This window comes from Episyrphus balteatus, chromosome 1 (assembly GCF_945859705.1).
Source record: "Episyrphus balteatus chromosome 1, idEpiBalt1.1, whole genome shotgun sequence".
Lineage (NCBI taxonomy): Eukaryota > Metazoa > Arthropoda > Insecta > Diptera > Syrphidae > Episyrphus > Episyrphus balteatus.
The window spans coordinates 99196728-99221965 of NC_079134.1; the positions used below are offsets into that span (position 1 = coordinate 99196728).

General features: G+C 29.6%; 1 protein-coding gene and 1 long non-coding RNA gene across 3 annotated transcripts in view; one reads left to right on the forward strand and one right to left on the reverse strand.

Annotated features, from left to right (window-relative positions):
* Positions 1–25008, reverse strand: part of LOC129905970 (dehydrogenase/reductase SDR family member on chromosome X) — a 39643-nt gene extending 14635 nt beyond the window's left edge. Inside the window, exons 1-4 of one of the 2 annotated variants that reach the window (XM_055981599.1) lie at positions 24956–24974; positions 24819–24892; positions 2610–2864; positions 2443–2550 (exon numbers count right to left, since the gene is read on the reverse strand). In XM_055981599.1, coding sequence (XP_055837574.1) covers positions 2443–2550; positions 2610–2784 — 283 coding nt within the window. In that variant the 5' untranslated portion in view covers positions 2785–2864; positions 24819–24892; positions 24956–24974. Of the gene's footprint in view, positions 1–2442; positions 2551–2609; positions 2865–24818 lie in introns of both variants that reach the window. The other variant, XM_055981598.1, reaches the window with a different exon arrangement.
* LOC129905974 (uncharacterized) lies at positions 23970–24820 on the forward strand. The gene is made up of 3 exons (XR_008770683.1): positions 23970–24404; positions 24498–24572; positions 24689–24820. It is a non-coding gene; the product is annotated as an uncharacterized LOC129905974 (long non-coding RNA).
* Positions 25009–25238: the final 230 nt, after the last annotated feature.

Sequence of the window (25238 nt, forward strand, 5' to 3'; positions counted from 1 at the left end):
GTGGATGGAGATCGGAGGTCTTCACATAATGTGGGAAACAAGTTTTTGAAGTTTTTTTTAAATTGGCGAAATGTGTTTTTCTAATGAAAAAGAATTTAATTTGAATTGTTCTCCTGGGTATCACCACAAATTTCACGATTTTCACAAGGAGGAAAAGTTCAACATTCAAGAAAAGGAGGAGTACCTAATGGTTTCGGGAGCCATTTAATATTACATTCGATTTAGTTTTCGTTTCAAACCGCTCTTTTTTTCAAATGGCGTTTTTTAAAGACTATTTTTAAGTTTTATTTTAATCTTTGATGTTCAGCATTCAAAAAAATTCACCGAAAATTTGATGTTCTTCCCGTTAGCCGAGCTTTTTCTTTAATTTTGCTCGGGGATAGAGCTGTTTTTGACGCTTTTTTCATAAATTTTCATTTTTCCTGGGGTGTTAAAGCTTCTATTGTTCCTCCTTTGAAGTTTTTTTTCGTAGGAGGCACTGTTTTTTAAATAATTTCTTTCGAAATAGTCACTTCATCCTATTTTTTTGGCAATGGAGCTTATGGAAAGGCCTTTGGAATCCAACGCGTCATTTTTCCCTTATTCTCTCGCGCTCAGAACTTTTTTTTAACAGATTTTGAATGAAAATCACTAAAAAATAACTTCTTGATGCTTAATCTTCCAAATTTAATCAAATCAGCGCAATAGATCTCGCCAAACTAACTAATTTAAGGTGTGCGTCTAATCATGTGAACCGAAAAAAGCTGCCCTTTTTTTACATCTCAGACAAGAAGGACTAAAAAGTACCGTTAACTTCCACTCACCCACTATTTCTTTTTGATTTTCTATTAAGAACTAAATAACCATTCTAATAAATACAATTTTTTTGGTTATTCTTGCACACACACAAAAAAAAAATGAAATTTATGTAAACGAAAATTGGTGCGTCTAACCATGTGAACCGCACTGTATTTCTATAGTACTATCATGAAGTCGAATTTAGTATTAGTTGATGTCGCCACTTTTTTGAGGTGGCGCTCAGTGTGTTTTTTTCATACAAATTCTGCTTTTTCAAGTCACCACTAGAGTTCCTAAGATCGTTTTACTTCATGATAGTACTATGGAAATATATATACAATGGTGCGCATATTACTTAAAAACAAAGGAGTCTTATATGTATGTACGTGTAAATGCAATACATACATGAGGGTCAAAATAATGGAGGTGGAAAATTTGATGTCGTCATTTTTTTAAATCAAAACAACATTTAATTTAAAGAATTTTTCTCATTTACCAATTCAAATAATAGTCACGCATCTATGAACATATATCGATACCTTCCCGTAAGAAAGTATTAAGCGACATTTTTTTTCGAAATTGATTTGGAAATATACTATAAGTTGAGCGCCACGTCTTGGTACCATTTTGGTTGTTCTATCATGTATACAAATAAAACTAGAGAGAAAATAAAATTGTGCAGCCCATACATTTCCTCACAGAATAATTTTGTTTTTTGCGTTTCCTGAACAATTTTAGAAATGTCGCTTAGTACATTCTTACGGGAAGGTATGGATATGTTTCCGTTAGAAAAGTTTTCATTTATTTTTTATTTTATCTAGTAAACCAAAGAAAGCGTTCCCGGACATGCCCATAACTCAAAAAGTGAAATTCAAATGGCTTAAAAACACATTAAAGTCAATTATTTTTAAGTATTTCTTTTCTTAACACCACTTATAGAAAATATTCTTTATAAATTTGTACAATTTGTACAGAAAAATTAAATTGCGTCTCAAGAAAAATGACGCATCGTACCAAAATTTCTTAAAGTGTGAATATTTTAATCATCTAACCTTCAAATGGTGCTGCTATCAGTTTTTTAAGTTGATATTGTATAGATTTATCATTCCACACCTATCTTTATGGATAAATATATTAAATGTATGTTATAAGTTAGTTTTAGTTTCATTTATAAGTATCGTACATCAATTGATTTCGGGAACGCTTGTTTTGGGGTATATTTAGATTAATTTTTTTGTTTTGTGATATTGTGATTAAAAATCGAGGCCAATAAAAAATCTCAAAAATATTTCGTTTTACTTTGTGACATAAAAAATAAAAATAAATTAAGGTCAAAACGCCATTTCCGGGAACGCTCTTAAAATCTGAATAAATAATGTCGTATTACACACATAATTCGGCTTTTTTGGGTATTTTTAATCAGTACCTTATCTTCTATCTATGTATGGCTGTATTATACACTTTTATCAAAAAAGTTACCAAAAAGCATTTTTTTTGTAGAAATTGGTCTCTGAACCAAGAAATAAAGTTATATTTGATTGTATTAAGACCTACTATCTTAATATAATGATACATCATTCACATTGATACTATTTCTCGACCCTAAAGTCGTTTTGAAGAGATGACCATTATTTCGAGGAACGTTTTTCTAGTACTATATCTTACCCATTATAACAGTCATTTCACAAGCTAAAAGTTTTTCAATGATTTTTAGTCCAATTCCACGGTTTCCACCAGTGATGACAGCAATTCTATCGGGCTGTGTGCAGAGAACTGAAAAAAAAATAATGTACAAGATCTGTTTTCAAATATTTTCTAGTTTTTTTAATTACCAACTTTATCTCTGGATGCATATATTAAGTCATGAATTATACCGATTGCACCAATATATTGAAATCTCAACTCAGTCTTCCATTCATACCAGTTTTTTGGCATTTCTTTCGATGTTTTAAAGAAATAAAACATCACAAAAAGTGACACCAAGATCACCACTGATATAATTAACATTTTGAATATAATTCAGCTAGTTAAGTTTTTTGGTTTTTAGACTACTTTTGTTTGTGTCATTCAATCTTAAAATTATCTGTCTGAAAAAAAAAATTAATAATTAAATAATTATTTTTATTATTTATTAGATGCACATAAATGTACATAATGTAATGTAATTGTATTATAACATTTTTAAAATGTAACAGATGGGGTTTACAAAGAATGTATGGACAATGGACATGGCATATATACTGCCAAAGCTATGCTTAATATAAATTTGTATTTTAAACAAGAAAACGAACAATAAATCGTCGACGTAAAGCAAAATTGTTCTAAATCCACTTTTATCCGAATATGAGTTAATGATGCAGTTTTACTAATTTGAGGATACTCTTTCCGAATTTGAAAACCGTTTTTGTCAAAAAAATTTCATTCCGTAGATAATATAATTTAATGGGGCATAGAACAATAAAAACAGGGAAGTAGCTTTTTGAAAATGAGCCCGAGTATTCTTGATTGTTCTAATTCCCATCATATTTTGTTCTAAGTCCACTTTTTATTTAAGGAAAAAACGTACTTGTTTAGGAATTGTTCTATGTCCAATTTTGGGTTATTTTTATAAGTTTAAAAAAATATTTAAAAATAGTATGCACCTACTAATGAGGTAAACTTGTATATTGATCGGTTGAATATTTTTAGAATAAATAGAAACATGACGTCCTTACAGTCAAGAATTATCTTGTTATTAAAACACTTCTATCATTTTTCATTTCATTTCACTGTATTATTTTGTCAAGTGTGCTCATATCAATTTGTTAAATCTTAAACTCTCAGAATAGAGTACCTACGTTAGGAATATTACCGTTGATGTGTAAAACACTTTCAATAAAGGATGTATTTAACGCATTTGCAATTGCAATATCATTTTTAAAATAATCCCGTTTATTTCTAAATTGTTAAATGCGCATTTTTGTTCTTTAAAATTTTGGTTTTTTAATGTTTTCCACAGCTTTTTCAATAATTTTCGATTCAATGATGCTATTTTTCTCATATTTAACATATTTTATTTTATCTGGCTTATATTAAACAAACTGCTTAGTACAAATTTTAATGAACAATTTCTAATCGCTTCGTACTCTAACATCTGCACTAAGTGTAACGTCAGTCACCACATAATCAATGATAGTTTTCGGGTATAGACACTTCAAAACGTGCTATAGCATCTGTGATATGAGTTTCAGTTAGTAAAATAAAATCATAGTTATGTTGTGCTCCAAAATCTTCAGTTAATGGAAAATTACCTGTTATACCCTGGACATTCAAAAATAAGGCATTTAAAAAGGGGTTGTATTTTCGGAAAACTGTCTTTTTAATTCGCTTTTTTCAAGTTTTTTTTAATTAAACCGGGCAATTGTAATCCATAGTCTTATGTGCGATACTTAGATTCAAACTCAATTTATCATTAGCCAATTTGCAGTTTAAGCATTCAAGTTTTCCAGGTTCTTCACAATTTCGAGTCATGCTCACCACCACAGTTCCTACTAGAGCCTACTATTGCACGTGTATTAAGCACGTATATTTGTTAATTCACGTGTATTTATATTTACAATCCCGTAAGTTAAATGTACAAAGTTTCATTAGATATACGATAGAATTAGACTAAAATAGATTTGGGGTGTCTGGACCCCTCAATGCCCACCCCTAAATCCGGATCACCAAAATATTCGGTTCTCATTTGAACTACATATGTGTACAAAATTTAAGTTCGATATGACAATTGGAATCGGGTCTTTTGACCCGATTTGGAAGTCAATTTTTTGACTTCCAAGATTTATATTGGTAGTCTTTTAGTTATTTTGCCAGTTACGAAAAAAGCTAGTAAAAGCGTATTAATAATAATAAAAGAATTGCATTATTTTGATAATTTTTTGTTTGCTAACATTTTTTTTGGGTGCATTTATTCATACAAATTTCCCTTAAACATTCGAATTCACAATCAAAAGTTTCTGTCAACAAAAAAGTTGATTAAGGGAATGAATTATGGTAAATGGCCAAACTGCGGGTTGAATAAGAATTTCCAATTGAATTTTGCGAGCAATGTCAGTCTGTAAATCAATCCAATAAACGCAACAAACCTTTTATTCAATATAATGCATTTTTTTTAAATCGCAACGAAATCTACAGGTTCGAACGCTATTGACATGTGTAAATATAAATACAAGTGTACTTGCTAATTATACGTGTAAATAAAATTCTTTTGCTATAAACAAAAACAATAATTCTAAAGATATTTTTTATTATTATTATATGTTATATTCCGCAGGATTTATTTTCCATTTCAACTTTTAAAACATTTTTCCAAAATCAAATTGAAAAACAGAATAAAGGAATTTTTCAGCCAGTGTTCTTCATCAATACAAAAAAATGAAAGGATAGAATGTATTCAAATTAAAAAAGTTTTTAAAAATAAAAATTATTTCTTTTTTTAATTTTTTTCTCCGTTTTTCTTGACTTTTTTTTCGTACACTAAATTGTTACAGATAAAAAATATAGTTGAAAACGAATGTGTGATTTTCTAACTGAATCTGGGCACAACTCGGCTGAAATATATATTAGCTCGGCTAAACTATTGAGATAGTTTTGTATGGGAGAGTATGGGAGGAGTTTCATGAATACCCCTAATATTCGAAATCAAAATATAACATGAAGCATTTGCATGAAATAATAGCCGCCTTAGAAGTAAAAAAAATATTAACTACTGCCATTTTTTTTGTTTCAGTTCATACAAATTTTGAATTTTCTCGTTGCAGAAATCATAACTTTTGAACGGATTGAGATAACGGTACAATAATAATTTGAAGAAAATTTCTCGGGCTATTAAAATAATGAATTTCAAGAAAATTAATTCACAGGGTGTTTCGTAATCATTGGTCGAAGAAAGATTTTCGTAGAAAAAGGAATTTACAGAAAAAACAATTGAAGTCAAATTTTAAAAAGAGTAGAGTAGGACAAGTTTCAATCAACGGTAAATATGTATATAAATGAAATGTAGAAATAATTTTATGTGTTTTAAAGTGCGTTGCACTCTGCGAAGATAGCCTTCGAGACTCTTTGAGTTATCCGATTATCTGAAATTTTTTCCGATCGAGTATCGATACTCGAAAAACTGTCAATTTCTTATCCGCAGCTAGATTTAAGTTTTAGTTATATCCGCAGCTGGGTGTTGTATTTGTAATACATGGAAGCTCCCACTGTAGATACAGATAGCTGTGCCACAAAAACACGTCTAATATCGTTTACTATTTTTTTTTTGTTTCGCGGCATTTTCTTAATTATGAAAAAGTTTTTCGTTTGCAGTGGAACGGGAAAAATTGCAACACTTCAGAGCAACAATTTTTTTCATTTTGTTTAAATATCAATCAGCTGGCACGAAAAATATGAACTTGCATCAGGACTCAGGAAATCAAATAAATAAAATTTAACAAAAAATAATAAATATATTGTAAGTTTTATTTTCAATAAAACTTTGAATCATGTGTTTCAAATCCAATCCTCAGTCATTTTCCTGATCGCTATAACCGGCCCTTAGGAGCTTATACTTATTGAGTACGTTTGAGAGGTGCCAAGAACATAATCGGTTTTTTTTACCCACCTACCCTAATGTACCTAAAGCGTTTTAATTGATGTTGTTGAATACATTTTCTTAACTACTTTATTTATTGATAAGCTTGGAATTCGCCAAATTATTATTTTTTAATAACTAGCGGTGAACATAAAAACAATGCTTTTTGCAGTTTAAAAAAAATATTGTAGAAACACGTTTACTGTTCAGAGTTAAAAATTAATTTAAAAAAATTTATTCATTGATTTTTTTTGTACCACACATACCTAAAATGATTATTTACTTAATCGATTAAAGCAAATGACTAAATTAAATTATTATTATACGTTCCAATGTGGTTACTCCTGCCACATCGAAAAAAAAATAAAATGCACGACTTGGTCGCACGTACTTGCTCTTGTAGTTCACAGTATCTTTATCTTAAATATCTATTGGAAATTTAAGATTTTGTTTAGTGTCGAGAAAAAAAAAATCGAAAGTTTAAAAATTAAATTAACATTTTTTTTTTTCAAAAATGTTTTTAAAAATTTTTTTTTTTTATATTTCATAGTTCAAAATGATGTCTGTAAATTTTTAATAATATTGACTTATGCTTTGATGAAATATATGAACTTAAAAAAATATGTCAATTTTTGAAAAACGGCAACGCCATATTTCCGTTCTCCGCATTTTTTGAGAAAAACTAAAAACGCAGTTTTGTTAGAATCAATAAGTTTATTACGTATACCAAATTTGACCAAAATCGTTAGAACTGTTTTCGAGAAAGTTGCAATACCTCGAAAAAGTTATATGGGAGATATCCGTTAAAAAGGCGATATTAAAAAAAACGGCTCTAGGGAATTACGCAAAAATCATCTGTACCAAGTTTCAAGCAAATCCATCCATCCGTTTAGGCCCTAGCTCGATGTACAGATGGACGCACAGACGCACACACGCACAGACCGACGGACGGCATGACGAAAACCACTTTTTTGATCTTCTCCATCATCGTAATGTTGGTTTTGATTAAAACCTCAATTTTTTTTTTTCTACACGAAACCAATACTTCCCCTATAGAGCAAGTAAAAATACATACGTGGTAAATTGAAAATAATAATATTATTTTTTTAATAATTGCGGGCTTTTTTTAGCAAAACTTTATTTTCCTCAGATTTATATAGATACATATTATCATTTATCAAACAGGTATTGATTTTTAATTCATAAAACAATTCTTCTTGTATATCTAGCTTCTCATATAGTAGAACACGCCTTCACATCTAATTTACACAGAGTTTTGAAATCGATCTCATTTCTAAAGAGAAACAGCTTTTGAACTCGAATTTTTGCATATGGGACTGAGCCCGAATTCCAATCTATGCTATCGATCTTTAGCTCGGACTCTGACATCTTATAGAATATGATCCAATGAGAATCGATTTCCTTATCCGAATGCGCACAGATAGTGATGTTATCACTGTCTTAGATGTATTTTAATATTTATAAAACATTTTTTCTATCATTAAATATTTGTTTTAATATAAAAATACTTTTATATATAGTGTTTAAAAAAATCAAATGTAAGTTTTAAGACAAGGTCTATCTTTGAATGAAAAAATTTTTTTTTTGAAAATCATTATTAACGGTACCTGCCATACAACCGTTTTTTTTTTTAAATCCGATTTACTCCAAAACGGCTTGTTCGATTTCAACGAAACTTTTTGTAAAGAAGCATTTATATAATTTTAATATAAACCAAAAATAAAATTTTGAAAAAAATAATTTTTGGATTTTTAAAAAAATTTTGGAAATTTTTTTTTTGAAAATTCAAATTTTTGAAAACGGGACATTGAATTTTTTTTGAAATTTCGTTTATAGATGTTAATTAGTGATTTCTACAATATGGCATACCAATTTCATTTTAAAACTTTTTTCCAAAAAATTATTTATAAAAAATTAGCTTTTTTTAAAACGGCTCTAACGATTTTGAAATTTTTTTTTCTAAAAATGCATCTTAATATATCAATTAAAGCTGCATACTTGTTTTGGAGGGCAATTTGATTTCAGATTTTGTTTTATTTTTTTTGAACGAATTTTATGTTTTTTTTTTTTATTTATTTTTTTTTTTTTACCTATACAGGGTGTCCCAAAAGCAATGGATCAAACGAAATATGCTGATAGGCCATCTTAAGGGCTCTCAGAATTTGGTAACTTGTTCATCCTAAATCCTTACGGTTTTCGATTTAATGCAGTTTTTGTGAAGTTTCGAAAAACCCTGACTTTGCATCAGTATTTTGCTTCCTCCGCTCATAATTGATTTTTGTTTTTTTACAATTCTTCCACTAAAACATTGCCTAATAATAGGAAATAATTAATTAATCAAAATATTTTTAATTTCATACCCCATTTTGCTGCAAATTAATTAACAGTTCCATGTTTTATAAAAACTCAATTTCTTACTTTTATTTCAGAGCAGCATCCCGAAAAAAATTTGTATGGTGTGATACTGGTTCATTATTTGAAAAACTTGCCCTGTTATTGCAGTTTTCAAAAATGTATAAAAATTTCCAAAGTTGAAATTAGAACGAAAGATATTACAATTTAAATGCAACAAAACAGGACTTTTCAGAGAAAAATAACAAAGAAAAATCGAAACTTTTATTCAAAATGAAATAAACAAACAACAGTCGAGAAAATGTGTTTATTTTTCTTTGTTATTTTTCTCTGAAAAGCCCTGTTTTGTTGCATTTAAATTGTAATATCTTTCGTTCTAATTTCAACTATGGCATACCAATTTCATTTTAAAACTTTTTTCCAAAAAATTATTTATAAAAAATTAGCTTTTTTTAAAACGGCTCTAACGATTTTGAAATTTTTTTTTTCTAAAAATGCATCTTAATATATCAATTAAAGCTGCATACTTGTTTTGGAGGGCAATTTGATTTCAGATTTTGTTTTATTTTTTTTGAACGAATTTTATGTTTTTTTTTTTTATTTATTTTTTTTTTTTTACCTATACAGGGTGTCCCAAAAGCAATGGATCAAACGAAATATGCTGATAGGCCATCTTAAGGGCTCTCAGAATTTGGTAACTTGTTCATCCTAAATCCTTACGGTTTCATTTCATTTCCCAAATTTCTATATAAAAAGTCTCAAAAATTTAAGCAACTTGAAGAGCATGTTCGTGCGACCCAGTCGTGCATTTTAATTTTTTAAGTTCAACATTTAAATATAAATTTATTTATTCTTCATTCAATAGCCCTGATTGTTGAAAGTTAAATAGCAAAAGTTTAAAGTTCTTATTTGGCAAAGTCTTTGAGAAAATCAATTATTTCAATGCAAAAATTCAGTTTTTATCAAAAAAAAACCCATGAAATTGAAGTAATTTTGAATTTTTTTTTTTCAAAACTGTAATATATATTACCTTTTCGGCTTCGGAATTCAACTGATAATATTTATGACCAAAAAAATTGTTTAGATAAATTCATATTTTACTACGAACAAATTAAAAAAAAATGTCATTTAAAATTTTTTAATAAATTTTCTTTCAAAAACTCTTCATTAAATTTAGTGAATTTAAATTTTACAGAGAGATATGAGATTCTGGCTTTTTAAAAACGTGTATGGTAATATTGTAAGTGTTGCCGTTGTGTTCAAAATTTTTGTTTTGTGGTTGAAGTCAGTTTGCTTAAACGATGGAAGATTGTCTTTTACCCCCATATATTTTTTTTTCTTAAATTACCTAGAGAATCTGTTGGTATCATTTATTTTATGAAATTAAGCAAAAAAATGTTTTTGTTCCAAAAAAATTTAATTTTAAAAAACAATACGGCAACATCAGCATTTTTAACCTAAAGACTTTAAAGTATTTTCAATCACCAACGTTTGAAAAAAAAGATCATCAAAATCAGAGCTGTTCGGCCGGGTTCCCTAATAATTTGCTTTAGTTACTCCACTAATAGTCGTTAGACAAATTATCGAAAATGTGATCGATTCATTAGCAACGGTCGATCATAGTCGATAATCGTGATAGTTTGCTCCGTATATCTACCCAAACACAAACAGTAATTTGGGGTTTTTCTTTTTTGGTTCTGAGGAAATCTCTGATCGATTAGAGCAGAGCCCTAAACAGATAATACTCAGAGCCCTCAGATTTAATTATGAAACACAATTAAGCGTTAAACTGTCATTTCCTATAAAGCTTTAACAATTCTTTTTTTTGTTTACCTGAAGTTTCGCTCGATTTGCTCGGTCGTTTTATCCTGAATAAATCAATCGAGCTCAGAGCTAAACAAATGTGTGCTCTGATATGTCTGAGCTAAAGAAAACATAGAATTTTTTGACAGTTCCGTTTGCTCTAATGCACAGTGGGTACCGCCATAGGTCAAAAATAAAAAAAGTAAATGTCAGTTTTTTTAAATCCAATGATTAAACAACGTTCTACAATCTCCCATCGAACCCAAACCAAAAAAAGTTTGTCGGTTACCCCTTTTTTCATTTCTTAATAGCCATTCAAAGTCGGTATATAAAAAAGGTACACTTTTCTTATCGCTGCAGTTATAAGGTGTGAACTTGCGATAGTGATAGCGGGTGTTAAAAAATTGTGAACAGTATTAAATTGTTATGGATATTAAACGAGAAGGTTAATACTTCCTAAAAACATAAATTATATTGTTAAATAACATTAAGGCTAAATGTAATGGGGCTCGTTAGCGAAGCAATTTTAATCATTTTTATTTAGCTTAGTTTTCATTAAATTGGAGATTTAGTTGGTTTGCCTTCGAGTGCCCTCTACAATTTTAGTTCGCAAATGAAGAATACTGTTATACCTTTCGAAATAATAGCGCCGTGTTTTCCCCGTTTCGAGTAATACAAATTTAAGTGACGTTACACGGAGAAAAAAAAATTACAAAGTAAAACTAAAAAAATTCCTTTTGCACTATTATTTTTATAAAAGACTGAACTAGAGGGTAGGGTTAAGGTGCTCGACTGACAGTCAGGTTCCATTTCCGGTATTAACAATTTTTTTTTTAACTTTTTTTATTTTTATTTTTCGAAATAACGAAAAATTTTAAAAACTGACTTGATGCATTTTTTTGCAATAATTAATCATATAAAATGATAATACATGCGTTTCATTAAAAAAAATGGTCATTATATTTTTGACCGCACTTTGTATGGGAGGGTACCCACTGTGTAATGTAAAAAAAAAAATGCCAATTGTGTCTATGTAAAAACGCTCATAACTACCACCCTATTAGAGAAAACATTTTTAAGCAGAATGGATTTTTAATATAATGTGACCTTACTGTCACGGATAATTAGGTAACTAAAATTAATCAGAAACAAATTACGAACACTTAAGAATTAGCATTAATTGAAACCATTATGTCAAACAAAACTGCTGCAGCCTTTACATGCACACGTACAAAAATGACAGCATGTTTTGAAAATACATTACAATTTAATTTGCATTTTTCCTGGCTTTCCTATTTATAAGGTATATTTTGATTTAACATAAAAATACGAAAGTAATATACACATAATGTTAGTAAAATCTACGATTTTTACTTTTCATTTGGTTCTCACATGTGTTTGCACAGAACTTAAAAAAAAAAACAACAATATTTAATTATTGTTTATTTGTCATCTTATCCATTAGTTGAAAAATAATAAAAAATAAAAACTTTGTTGATGGTGCAGAATGTTTGTCAATAATTAAACAAGTGAAACTGCACAAAAAGGTGTAAAGGTTAATCTCAATTAGTATTCTGAACACAAATTGAATATTTAATTAAGTATATTGGGTTCTTTAATTGCAATGTAAATTGAATGTGAAATTATGAATAAGGTTTGTCGGAAAAATACTCACGTATAAATAGTTGTCGGTTGTAAACAGCACAATCGTGTTTTTTATTTTAACTGTACAAATTCTTTAACAAAAAAAAACTATACCAATTCTAGGTTCTAGAAATAAGACATTCAGATCTTTTCGACGAATAAAATGTGATTCCCTAGATTCATAAACACAAGAATTTCAAAAATAGCATTTTTTCTCATTTTCTCCACCTTGACATCGATTTATATTCTAAAACTGTAGCTACTTACAATTCGAGGTATTTTTTTGGCTGAGTAAATTTTTTTAAAAGAAATCAACCCGTCGAAAATTGGATAATTTTAGTACATAACAAAAGTCATCATTACTTTCCTTCAACTCTCAATTGGGTGGTAATTCATCCTTTCACTATCAGAAATAAATAGAAATTAAAATATTTTCAAAATTAATTAAAAAAAAAAAACAATTTTTGACAGCATGAGGGTAAAAAAAAACATGTTTGCCTCTAAATCCAGATTCTGGGTGTGTAATGAAATTTTCACATGATGTTTCATGATCATTGTTAAATTCTTACAAAACATGATGGTCTACCAAAACTATCATAGAAGTAGACGTTTAGCGACATTTTTTGAATTCACTTATCATGTTTATACCAAATAGCACAGGTATTTAGGCAACTTCATTATCTGAACGGAAATCTAACCGTGCATCGTCACAATGAATACTAAAACGTTTTAGGACAATATGAGCCGTGGTTGTTGACACCTGGTTAATATCAGAGGCGTATGGGTAGGCAATAAAGTAAAAAGGCACGGATTAAGCACATTTTTCTTTTTTTACGATTTTTATTCGCGATATAGGTACTATATACGAGATAACAATAAGACATGATATTAAGATGATAGAGAATGCGAAATTTAGTTTTTATCTGTCGAATAATAATTTCTTAAGAACGGCATACCAAATTTTTGTTTTGAAAATGTTTATTTAAAAATAAATTTTTTTTTTTAATACGGTTCACACTATTTTCAAAAAAAAATCTAAAAATTTTTGGTAATATGTACATGTGTGGTTAGTGATAATTACATTTTTGTTTTATAAATGCTATAAAAAAAATAACAATTAAAACAATTTTTACAAAAAGAGTAGGTGTGTGCACTTTATTTGGATTTTACTGGTGCAGATGAACCCGAAATTAATTATTAAGATCATCTAGATTTAAGTAATGTCGTTTTCCTTCACTCCAATGAGAGTACCTTTTAGTACTTATTTTTACACTTTTGAACGTTTTGTATTCCTTCACGCCACAAAAGTGTAAAAAAAATTACTCCGGAGCAGTTTTAGTACTACGGCATTTGAAATTTAAAATTTTGTTTGAAAAGTGAAAAATCCTAAATGTGTTTCTTTAAAATTCGTTATTAACAAAAAAAAAAATTTGAATATACTACATATTTGCTATTATATTATATTATACTAGCTTACCCGTGCGAGACTTCTCGCATGCTTAAATAAAAAGAAAGTATAGGTAGGTAGGTACAAATGTAAATGCAGAGTGTGTTTTTTAAAAAGTCGAGAATTACTAAAAAACTCCTATCTATCCCATTTAAAATACATTAGATTAGCCCCAGTTTAAGTTAAACAGCTATGAATATGGCACATTAAATTTAGCAATTTTAGGTTCCCTAAGTTGTACATACATTTTATAATTAACTCTATTTCAAACAGGTTGCCGCAACTAATATCTCAAACTTGGTCAATTTGAAGAACTTGAACCGATGTTGAATCATGCATTCACCACCTTAAATCGTCAATAAAAAAATTGTTGAACGTAAGGTTTCTGTCTGATTCTTACATCCGACAATTTTTCCTTTGACGATTTTTCTTTGCTGTTGTATTGGGCTTTTCCAAAAATTATCTTAGATCCATTTAATTCACACTCCATTAAATTTTATATCGCTATTCAAAAGTGGAAATTTTAAAATTCGTATCTACCTACGTGATTTCATAGTTTTTCATTTTTAATAGCCACTAATCATATTTTAGCCTAGGAAGTACCTAAACGGACCTAACACCCCTATTACGATTGTCAACTATCAATAAATTGATAGTTGATAAATACTGAAATTTGATGTTTTAAAATCGAAATGGGGGGAAACTGGTCATTTTTTTAATGGATCTTTTCAGTTACATTTCACGGTTAGCATCATTCTTCGTTTTCAAATTTTTTTCAAAGCAAATAAGAGATCGAATTTTTTTTTAACAACTATAAATTCTTTGCTTCCGGCTACAAAGAGGTTAAGTCAAAAAATTGCACTTTCGGGTTTTGATGAAAAGAGAATAAACTCTTTTATTTGGTATCAAAAACATAAATTTAGAGTAACTCTTTCTTATAAAAATAAGAGGATCAATGCTCAAAACTTCATCGATTTTCAACTTCAATCGGATTTTCTGGTAAACTATCATTTATGTAAGTCCTTTTTACCCAGGGGCAAAGAATTGATAGTTGACAATCGTAATAGGGGTGCAACACTTACGCCCCTATAGCACGCAAAGAGCAAATGAAGGGTCCAGGGGAAAAACGGCACATGTCCACTTTTTGTCAAAAATAAACGAATGATGAGGTCTTGTAGTATTTACTGACCACTATCTGATGGCATCCTTACTTTTAAAAAACAAATTTAAGCCTTGCTGAAAAAATAAATAAATTGTGTGCTTTAAGTACTAAGTTGTATGGAGAACAAAATTTAAAAATGCATTTTTCTCGAAATGAGTTGGAATGGACTTGTGCTGTTTTTCCCCTGGAGCCTTCAAATATTCCGGCTTTTTTCTTATGTACATTATGTATATACTATATATGTACATATATAGGTACACTTCCCAGACTTTTCCTGGCAAATGGAAGATGAAATGTTCCTACGGAATATGTTCATACATATATGTACTTACAAAAAATATTGAAAAAAAACCATAGGTGTGTTTTTTGTTTATCTATATTGATTTTTGAAATCCATGCAAATATTTGGCACCATTGTACATAAACTTTGGCAGCTGTCTGTCAGAAAAGTCGCTTTTGTTTTTTTAATATTAACTCCGCAGTGGAAGGCCATTACATCCACGATGGATGCAAACAAATTTTTTCACAAAAAAAAAAAAACCATAGCATGGCATCCATTTTGGATTCAAAAAATTTCACAAAAAACCAAAAATCAAAACTGACAGCTCTGGTTCTGAAAAAAACAGAATTTCTCTTCTGGTTTTAAAAACAGAATCAGAAGCAGAATCACTCACACATTCATAGATTTAAATGTTAGCAGTACAAAATGTTTGCAGCACAAAAACAAATGAAGTTTGCCGCGATTACACATATATGTAGCACATGTTAAACTTCAGATTCTTCGGAATAAAAAAAACTGTTCAATTGGGATTCTGAATCGAAGAACAATTCCGGATTGCCAATTAAACGTTTGTTATTGTTTTGTTTCTGGCGGTGTTTTTTTTTTTTCATAAAGGGAAATTCCAAAAACTATCTTTGTCTTTTCTTTTTCTAATTTGACATATCTCGGCAGGGAAAATGTAAACAAAAAAAATATTGTCACACACACTTACAACAAACACTGTGTGTTCGAAATCATTTAACCACAAAAACTTTTATATTTCGCGATTGTTTTCAAATTTAAAGTTTTTATTTCCGATTAATTAAAAAAAATAATTAATTTTACATATTTATTTTGGAAAACACGAACTAAATTCACAAAACTCTATCACAATTCGCGCCTCCTTTTGTTTGTTTATGTCTTCACCATCCCAGCTATAGCTGTAAATTTTTTTTTTCTTGTTTTTTTTTTGTTTTGACTATTTTCTTATACTGGCAATCGTTGGAAGTTCCCCACTGAACTTATTCCAAAGATCCTGTCAAAAGCGATGAACACTTCCACTTTCCAATCATTTTGGAAACATCTTATGTAGAAGTGTTCAATGATCTGAAAAAATAATTAAAATAAAGGTAGGACCGCACTTGATGTTGAAGGAACTACGCTAAGTACACCAAAGTAAAAAGTAAGCAAAATATTTTGTATCTTTCATTGGTTATCGGAACTACACTATGTGGAATATAATTATTCCTATCAAAATATCGTATTATGTGATAAATGAATAAAATAAATCAATTATTTGTATTTGACGAATTCGACGGAAGAAATAGCACAACTTTCTACTTTTTCATCTGTCGTATCCTTTGACATTGGTTGTCAACAATAGATCAGTTCGATTTTCTGTTTCGGAGTGCACACCGGGGAATTTCAGAACTAAGAACTGTGTTCTTTTCTTTTCTGATTTTATGAATTGTGAACTTTAGTTGTTTATTTGTGAAGAAAATGTAATAAAAGTAACATTTAATGATATATCTAATAAATTATATCAATTAAATACTAAAATTCTGTTGTAGAGTTCAATTTTGCTATGCCAAAGTCATATCTACAAATGATAATCTGTTATTAAAAATTGTTTTTAACTGAAAAGCAAGTAGGTACATATATAAAGTCTAGTAGCGTATTTTATTTTATTAAAAAAAAAGAACAACGATAATAGTTAACAATTTCTTGCATCAGAACTTCCTTAGTGCACATTAATCGAGAAAATATCGAACACACCTTGGAATTTAAAGTGAGCTGTCAAAAAGCAATCCGTCATGCAACGTATTCTTTGGGTCACCCCTTTCTGTCCCACCCTTCAATTTCAACGGATTGATTGACACAACGGGTGGAACGGATTCTATGGGTTGGGGCCTTTAATTTCAAATTAATCTTTCGATCCATTTTACCTCGATGAGGATTAGCAATTTACCATTAACCATTTGACATTCAAAATGAAATAGTTTACGAAAATATCTCATTTGGATTTTAGTGAAAACATGATATAAGGCACTTAAATAAAAAATAAAACTTTTGAGTGATCTTTTTTTTACGGAGGTTGACTACCCAGTCAAACATTTCCAGATTCATTGGAAAGTGGTAAAAAGTCATTTTAAAATTCATTTTGGCTGGAATATTATTTTTTAAACAAATTAAGATTTCTTAAAAATTATAAACATTTATATATTTATATTTTGCCAGATTCTGGCGGCAGAAATTCGCCTTTTTTTAAGATATAATTTATTAAAATCTGTTCGGTGTAAGTCCCGGAAAAGGGTGTTCGACAACCGTAATAATATATATGATTATATTTCGTTAATTCTTCACTTTTCTCAACTTTTTCCAAAATCAAATAGAAAAGCGAGCAAAGGAATTTTTCAGCCAGTGTTCATCAGTAAAAAAAAGTAAAAAATAAAATGTATTCAAATTAAAAAAGATTTAAAAAAATAAAAATTATTTCTCTAAGCCTAGTACACACATTCTTTTTCTCCGTTCTTCTTGACTTAGTTTTCTTACACTTAATTGTTAAAGATAAAAAATGTATAGTTGAAAACGAATGTGTGATTTTCTAACTGAATTTGCGCATCGGCTGAAATTTTTAAATATACAGTGGCGACGAAATAAATAGCACATGTACCCTAAAATTTCTGAAATGAAAGTTTTCCGCACTTTTTTAAATTAAAAAAGCTGTTTTATTAATGAGGAAATAAGAACACAGATATATTTGATTAATTAAAAAAGAAATTAAGTACATTGAACTTTTAGAGAAAAATAACAACAAAATCATTAATACAGTTCAAGTTTTTAAGGACAAAATAAATAGCACACTTCCTAAAATAGTCCGGTCAATTTAGACATCCGAGGTTACATTAATTCCCAGCAAGCTGAAAATTGGTAGGATTGTTGGAAACACCATCATAAATTAAATCTAAAAAGTCCTCATCGATCCGAGGCCTGGAAAAAAATTTACGGGGGGTCAAAGGTCACAAAAACTGGTTTTTCACGATTTTCAACAAAACGGTGAGTCTTATCAAAAAATTTTCAATGCAAGAATTGTAGACCAGATTATTATATATACAAAGTGTCATGACACTTTTTTCCTAAGACCCACCGTTTCTTAGGTATAACGATTCAAATAGTTGAAGTTGAGTTGAAATCGTCATAATCAGGCCTATTCTGAAAAAAAAACTCCTAACTGAAAAGTTCCTGAAATTTCATTATTTTTTTAGCTTGAATTTCGTTTTTCAATGGTTAAGAATATGAGAAAGCAAACAAAAAAATGGAAATTTTCACCATTTTTCCGATAGGGGCCCTTCTCCCGAAACCATTTCCCTGAGAATTTTTGTTTAGAATAGGTTTGAATATATACAGGGTGTCCCATAGAGAATGGACAACCCTAAAACGGCTGATAGTTACACTTATGACTGTTCTAAAAACAGATAGAAAAAAGTTCTATCGCAACCAGTTCATATATATTGGCTTTTTTTCGTTCAGTGTATTTTAAATTTTATCATCTTATGTTTTCGTTCACTACAACCACGAATGAACGAATTTTATTTATTTCTTTTTTTTATCATTTTCTACAATAATTGTATGAGTACATAAATGCTTTAAAAACTGCAAAGCTATTGCATATTTTCGTAAAAAAAATTTTGAAATCTGTTTTTTGATGCAAAATGTAAAAAAAGTATTTTTGGAAAAATTTTAAACACCTGTGGTATAAAATAAATCTATAGAAACCTAAGTGGTCAACTTTCTTAAAAATATTCTCGTCTAAGGGGAATATTTTTAAGTAAGTTGGTTTCTTACATTGAAAATTTTTTGATAAGACTTACCGTTTTGCTGAAAATCGTGAAAAACCAGTTTTTGTGACCTTTGACCCCCCGTAAATTTTTTTCCAGGCCTCGGATCGATGAGGACTTTTTAGATTTAATTTATGATGGTGTTTCCAACAATCCTACCAATTTCAGCTGGCAGAGGGTAGGCTGAAACAAAACTGGCTTAAACTTACATTTTCTAAACCAGGAATAGACATAGAATTTTAATTTGTTACCATCATACGGTTATACCTAACAGAAAATAAGTAATAAGGTTTTTTATTAGAAAAATGCACTTAAAAATGCTTTAAAGCGGTCTGGCGGGGGGAAAGCTGAAAAAAAACTTGCGGTACCCACAGATTCGAATTCAGGGGATTTTTTATGATTTTTTGGTGTATCATTTATTCGGTTATACCAAAACGCTAAAAATTGATTTTTTGCTGCACTTTGGATGCGTCTGGTAAGGGAAAGCTGAAAAAGATCACTGCCAGACTTTTTCCGTTGATATACTGTGGTGCATATCTAGATATGTCCACACTCGAATTTCGGTTATATCAAAACTGCCAAAATATGCTGCCGGCTCTCGGTCTATATTAAGAAAAATAAAGTTTTTAGTCTGAGTAAGAAACAAACACAAACCAAATAGATCGTAATAGAGCAACGACCAAAGTTGTCGCTTTTTATGCTTTCTAAATTACAATTGCTCAAATTAAGAAATTATAAGATCAAATATTTTAAGCCTTGTTTTTTAACTAAATAATAAAATTTATTTCATTCCCTTATCTTAACAAATGCGAAAGTTATCTACCAATTTATAAACGTTAAGCCGTTTATAATTTTTTTTTTTATTTCAAATATTTAGACAGTATCAAAAATATTAACGTCAATGTCTACATAAAGAGGTAGGTGTAACTGATTATTGGTTTCTTTTTAGAAATAATACAAGTGTCTGGGTAAACAATTTAAATAAAGTTGATGAACACCACAGTACACATAAAAAGGTAATATCTTCTGAGCACATGTTTTGACAATTTGGCGAGCAATGTCAGTTTGAAGAAAAGTGACAGCTACCGTTATTCTTAATTGTTTTAAATAACCGACGAAAAACGCACAAAAGTTAATAAACTACGAACACAACTAATTTTTTTTACACTTATTGACTATTTTCCGACAATAAACACAAAGTAAATGCGTTATTTTTCAATTTATAATTTTTGAAATGATATTTTATAAATTGAAACAAAAACAAATTTCCTGTTTACTGCGACTGCGATTGAAATATAAAAACTAAAGGCCGACCTGACAGATTGGTGCCCATTTTTGACAAACAAATTTCGACAACGTTCCGAAGATATTATTACCTTATTATAGCTGGGTTCCTTTGGCTTAAAGTATCTACTGCTAAGTACTTCTGGTTGTATTCAACTCCATTTCTTCTATAGAAAAAAATGTCTTTGAATGGATTCAGAAGTACTAAAAAGTACTTTGCTGAGACCAAAAGAACACAGCCTATGTGTACTGTGGATGAACACATTTCGTTTGCTTCCTAATCTGTCAACTTCACCAAAAAGATAGGTATCACTTTTGGCTTTGTTAAATTCTGAAGCTCTTAAATTAAATTGTTGTAGAAACTAATGCGTTTTGTTGCGTGACAATGTAACGTTCAGGTGTTAAATTTTAAATACATAGGGTCTAATGGGAGGCCCTCAAAAAAACCATAGCGTCTACGTTTTTCATACAAAAACGCTTTCCTGTTTGTCACTAACTACTTTGCTAACATTTTTGAGGTGACCTGACAAAGAACTGATGTTAATACTTTGATAAATGTTTACTTTTTTCTTCATTATTTCCTTAACCCTTGTATGCAGATTGACCTAAATTTTTGCTCCCATACAAAACTGTCTCAAAAGTTAAGCCGAGTTAAGATGAGTTTCAGCCGAGTTAAGCGCAGATTCTGTTAGAAAATCAAACATTCGTTTTCAACTATACATTTTTTGTCTGTTAGTGTATGAAAAATAAGTCAAGAAGAACGCAGGAAAATATGTCAGCTTAAATTTAGTGCGGTTTGCGTACAAGGCTAAAAGAAATAATTTTTTTTTTAACTTTTTTTAAATTACATTTATACATTTTATCTTTACATATGAAACATAATAACAATAAGCATTCGTTGATAAGTTTTATTTTTGATATATTTTTCAGCCTAATTGACACATACCCTTAGGCCGTGAGCGGATTGGGTTAAAATGTTGGTTAAATTTTCTACCACGATTAAATTTTGAAGTTTGGTAAAAAAAGGATCAAATTTATTTTCTTTGCTGTGCGAATTGGACCTCGTGCACTGGCCGAAGCGCACGAAAATTTTTTTTCAGGGTAGGTAGGTAGCAGAGATCCAAATGAGTATGTTCGAACCTGTTCGAACAATTTCAATTTTTTAAAATGATCGTTCGTGCTCGATCGTTTTCTCTCTATACTCGTAAATCATCTTACTCATAAACAAAAATACTCACAAACAAAACCACACAAATTGTTTGAACTCATGAGTATACTCGATCCTCAATACCCACGAACAGAATTACTCGTAAACAGATTGACTGTTCATAAACACTAGGCTTTATCGAAAGTGATTGAAATGTTCGAACGTGATCGAAAAATCATGAACAGTTTGAACAATAAAAACAACCACTTCAAATTTCTACGTCCTATAGGTACCTGTTGCATATTTTTATTTAGGTTTTAAGGGTTGGTTGTTTGCAGTACAACTACAATTAAAGCAGGTTATTTTAATTTTATAATTGTGGTGAAAAGGATTTTCAATGACTGAGTAAATAAAAAAGTAATTAGTAGGGAACAATACAAATGGGGTAGTGGGGAATGCCCAGTTAATTACTATTTTTTCGGGTAAGTATATTGGGGAAATTACAAATCAATTACAAATAGAAAGATACATTCAATTTAATTCGAAAGGCCCTGTGGATATTCTTCAATGGTGGTGTGAAAATAAAGGCCAATTCAAAAACCTTTATGAAGCACATAAAAACTTGAATTTTATTCCCGCAACATCAGCAGCATCAGAACGAGCATTTTCACAGGCTGGAAATATAATAACAGAACAACGATCGAGGTTGAACCCAGAAACTGTAAATAATTTGATGATTGCGAATTCAAACTTAAAGATAAATCCAATATAAATATTTTTTTTTTTTCATAAATACAAGTGTCATAATTTTTAACTTAATTTAATTTATTCAATTTTTTGTATCTAGCATTAAGTTTTATTTAATTTTTCTTTTTTTTCTGTATTTACTTTAATTTTATTCTAATATGTTTTTCTTCATTTCATTATCTTGTCAAATTAATTAATTTAAATAAAACAAATGTTTTGCTTTTGTGTACCAAACTTTTGTGTACCAAACTGATTCTCTTTTATTTATGCTACAAGAAAAACCACCCTCGAACACTTTGAACATTTCCTTTCCAGTTCGAGTAATTTCGATCACATTGATCATAAACATTTTGTTCACGATCATTTTACTCGATTATACTCGAAAAGAAAAATGATCGTTTGAACTCGTTTGAAATGTAGGATTACTTACGAGTCATCATACTCCTAAACAGGAAAGCTCGAACATATTTGAGTTGTGTTGATTCTGTTTGTTCGAGATCGTTTTTTTCGAGTAAGTACTCGATGTTCGTAAACAATGCTCGGCTCGTTTGGTTCTCTGGTAGGTAGGTTAATAAATCTTAATAGTTTAGCAAAGCGTTCGAATTGTTTCGTCATAATTTTAAATTTTGTTTGTTAATAATGTTCTTATATATTTAAAAAATAAATATTAATATGGTAATATACTTATGTATGTACCTATATAAAAATAATATTTTTTAAATTTTTAATTTTTTTGAAATTGGTGGTTCAGCGGATGAGCGCACTTAAGGTACAGAAGCCACTGATAGGAGATCACAACTTTGAGAATTTCTTTGACTACCACAAGTTATGACTGTTGCGGGAAAATCGGGGTATAAATTTCCGTTCAGAAAATGACGTTGACTAAATATTTAGTTCCTAACTTTTTCAATAACAAAAGTAGATTTCATCTTCCAAAATGCCGATGTCGTATGTAACGTTTTCACAGAAACTATTTGTTAGCCAAACACATACGAGAAATTGATGACACATAGGTACCTACGACAAAAAATAAGAAAAGTTTAATTCGGCACTTGTTTACGAAATACGACAAATAGATGTCAAATTCAATGCGAAAAAACACATAGAGGAAGGTTTTTTCTTTTAAAACAATTAACGTTAATTTATTAACGTTTTAAAATCACATTTGCTCTTAGTAGTAACCCGAGTTTAGCAAAACTCGATTTTAACAAAAACATCAATGGTAATAAAACATACATCTTACTTCTAAACTTAGAATTGGTTTAGAAGCAGTTCACCTATACTATAAAATGATATAACTTTTTTAATTTCGAAGTGAGATATATGTTTTCTTTTTTGTTAAAATCGAGGTTTCGCTAAATTCGGGTATATTACTATGGGTTATTGGTTTCACAGCAAAACTCTTTCTTAAAGAAAATGACGTTGACTAAATATTTAGTTCCTAACTTTTCCTGAACGTACCCAATAACAAAAGTAGATTTCATCTTCCATTTCCCAAGAAGAATCTGGGAATTTTACACAAAAATCTCCAAAGCAAATGGAAAACGAATCAGATTCCATGGGTCATAAGTATGCAACAAGATGAGCTTAGGCTTTATTTTATCTTTTTAATACATCTTTTTGAGATCTAGCATAAGAAAATGTTCTAAAAAATGAAAAAAGAGCTTAGGCTCATTTTTTTGAACACAATCTCATGAGCCATTTGCCACCTTTTTAAAATCTGAATTTTGATTTTTATCAAGATTCACACTTATGTATGTACATGCACACGCACTGTCACATATAGTCCTCGTTTGATAGTTTTCTACTTGTTGTTTTGCTTTTTGAACAGGTTTTTTCTTATATGCACAGATTTCGTACACAATTACAAAAAAAATTTCATCTTCCATTTGTCAGGAATTTTTACAAAAAATCTCAAAAGCAAATGGAAAACAACATAAGTTTAACTTGAACTCCGTCCAAATTAAAAATTTGAAAAGAAAAATTTAACAAATAAAAAAATAGAAAGATGTGCATGTGCAAGTAATGCATTTTCCCTTTGAAGCTCTAAAAAAAAATATGATATGCTTACGCACTCATATTTTAAACTGTATTGAGCTTTAACTCAAAGTTCATTAGTTATCTTAAATAGCTACTACCTATGACAATTTTTTTTTATTTTATCAATCAAATATGTCGTAGGTATGTACGGGAAGGTATCTACCTATATAATCTTTAAAATGGAAAAAAATAATTTTTGCTTTACATTTAATGCTTTAAATATGGACCTACACTACTTATCACTTTAACAACTAATTTACATCCTATAAAGGTGGGCAAAATAAAGGAGAAATCATAAAAAGTTCTTTTATTTTAAGTAACCTCTTTCTAATTAATAAACCATTTTTTTCTATTAAATATTCAGTTGTTCGGAGGGTCGGCAATCTCTTAGATTAATTCCTTTACCCGTTTGTACGATCTACCAACATATCTGCAGTAGGTAATGCAAAACTTTCTTTTTTTTAATAAGCACACTTTCAGAAGCTTCGACTTGTGGTCTTATTCAAATATTCATGAATTAAAAATTTATAATTCGGTTTCTTGTTTAATTTGCAGAAGATTTTATGGAGGGAAAAACAAATCGAAACAGAGAAAGCAGAGAAGCGATTGCATTTTGTTACAACAATTTCAGCACATTTTCCTGTCTGTATTTTAATAAATAAAAATTCCTTGGTAAATTACTTACCTACAGATATTCCAAATTTATCAGATTTTCTTATAGTCGGACTACAAAATAATATTCCACGTCAGGTTTCTGCGCTGCTAATTGCAAAAGAATAAAAAAGAAAGAGAAATTCGTGAGCACGAACGAATGAGCAAAACCTTTATGTGATGACCACCGATCCGATGGGGATATTCAATTGATAAGTAAATAGCTCCAAAACCACCGAAAAAGAATTCAATAACTGTGGAGAAGATTTGTCACACACATGTCGTCTTATAAGTTTCATTTCCAGCTTTTTTTTGTAGAATATTGTGCCGATTGTTGTATCAAGTTATAAGATTTTTTTGTTTACCTACTGTTTATAAGCATATACACAAAAGAAAACGTCAACAATTGACACTTGAGCTCTAGCCGTTAGCCATACCACAGAACAGGGATGTA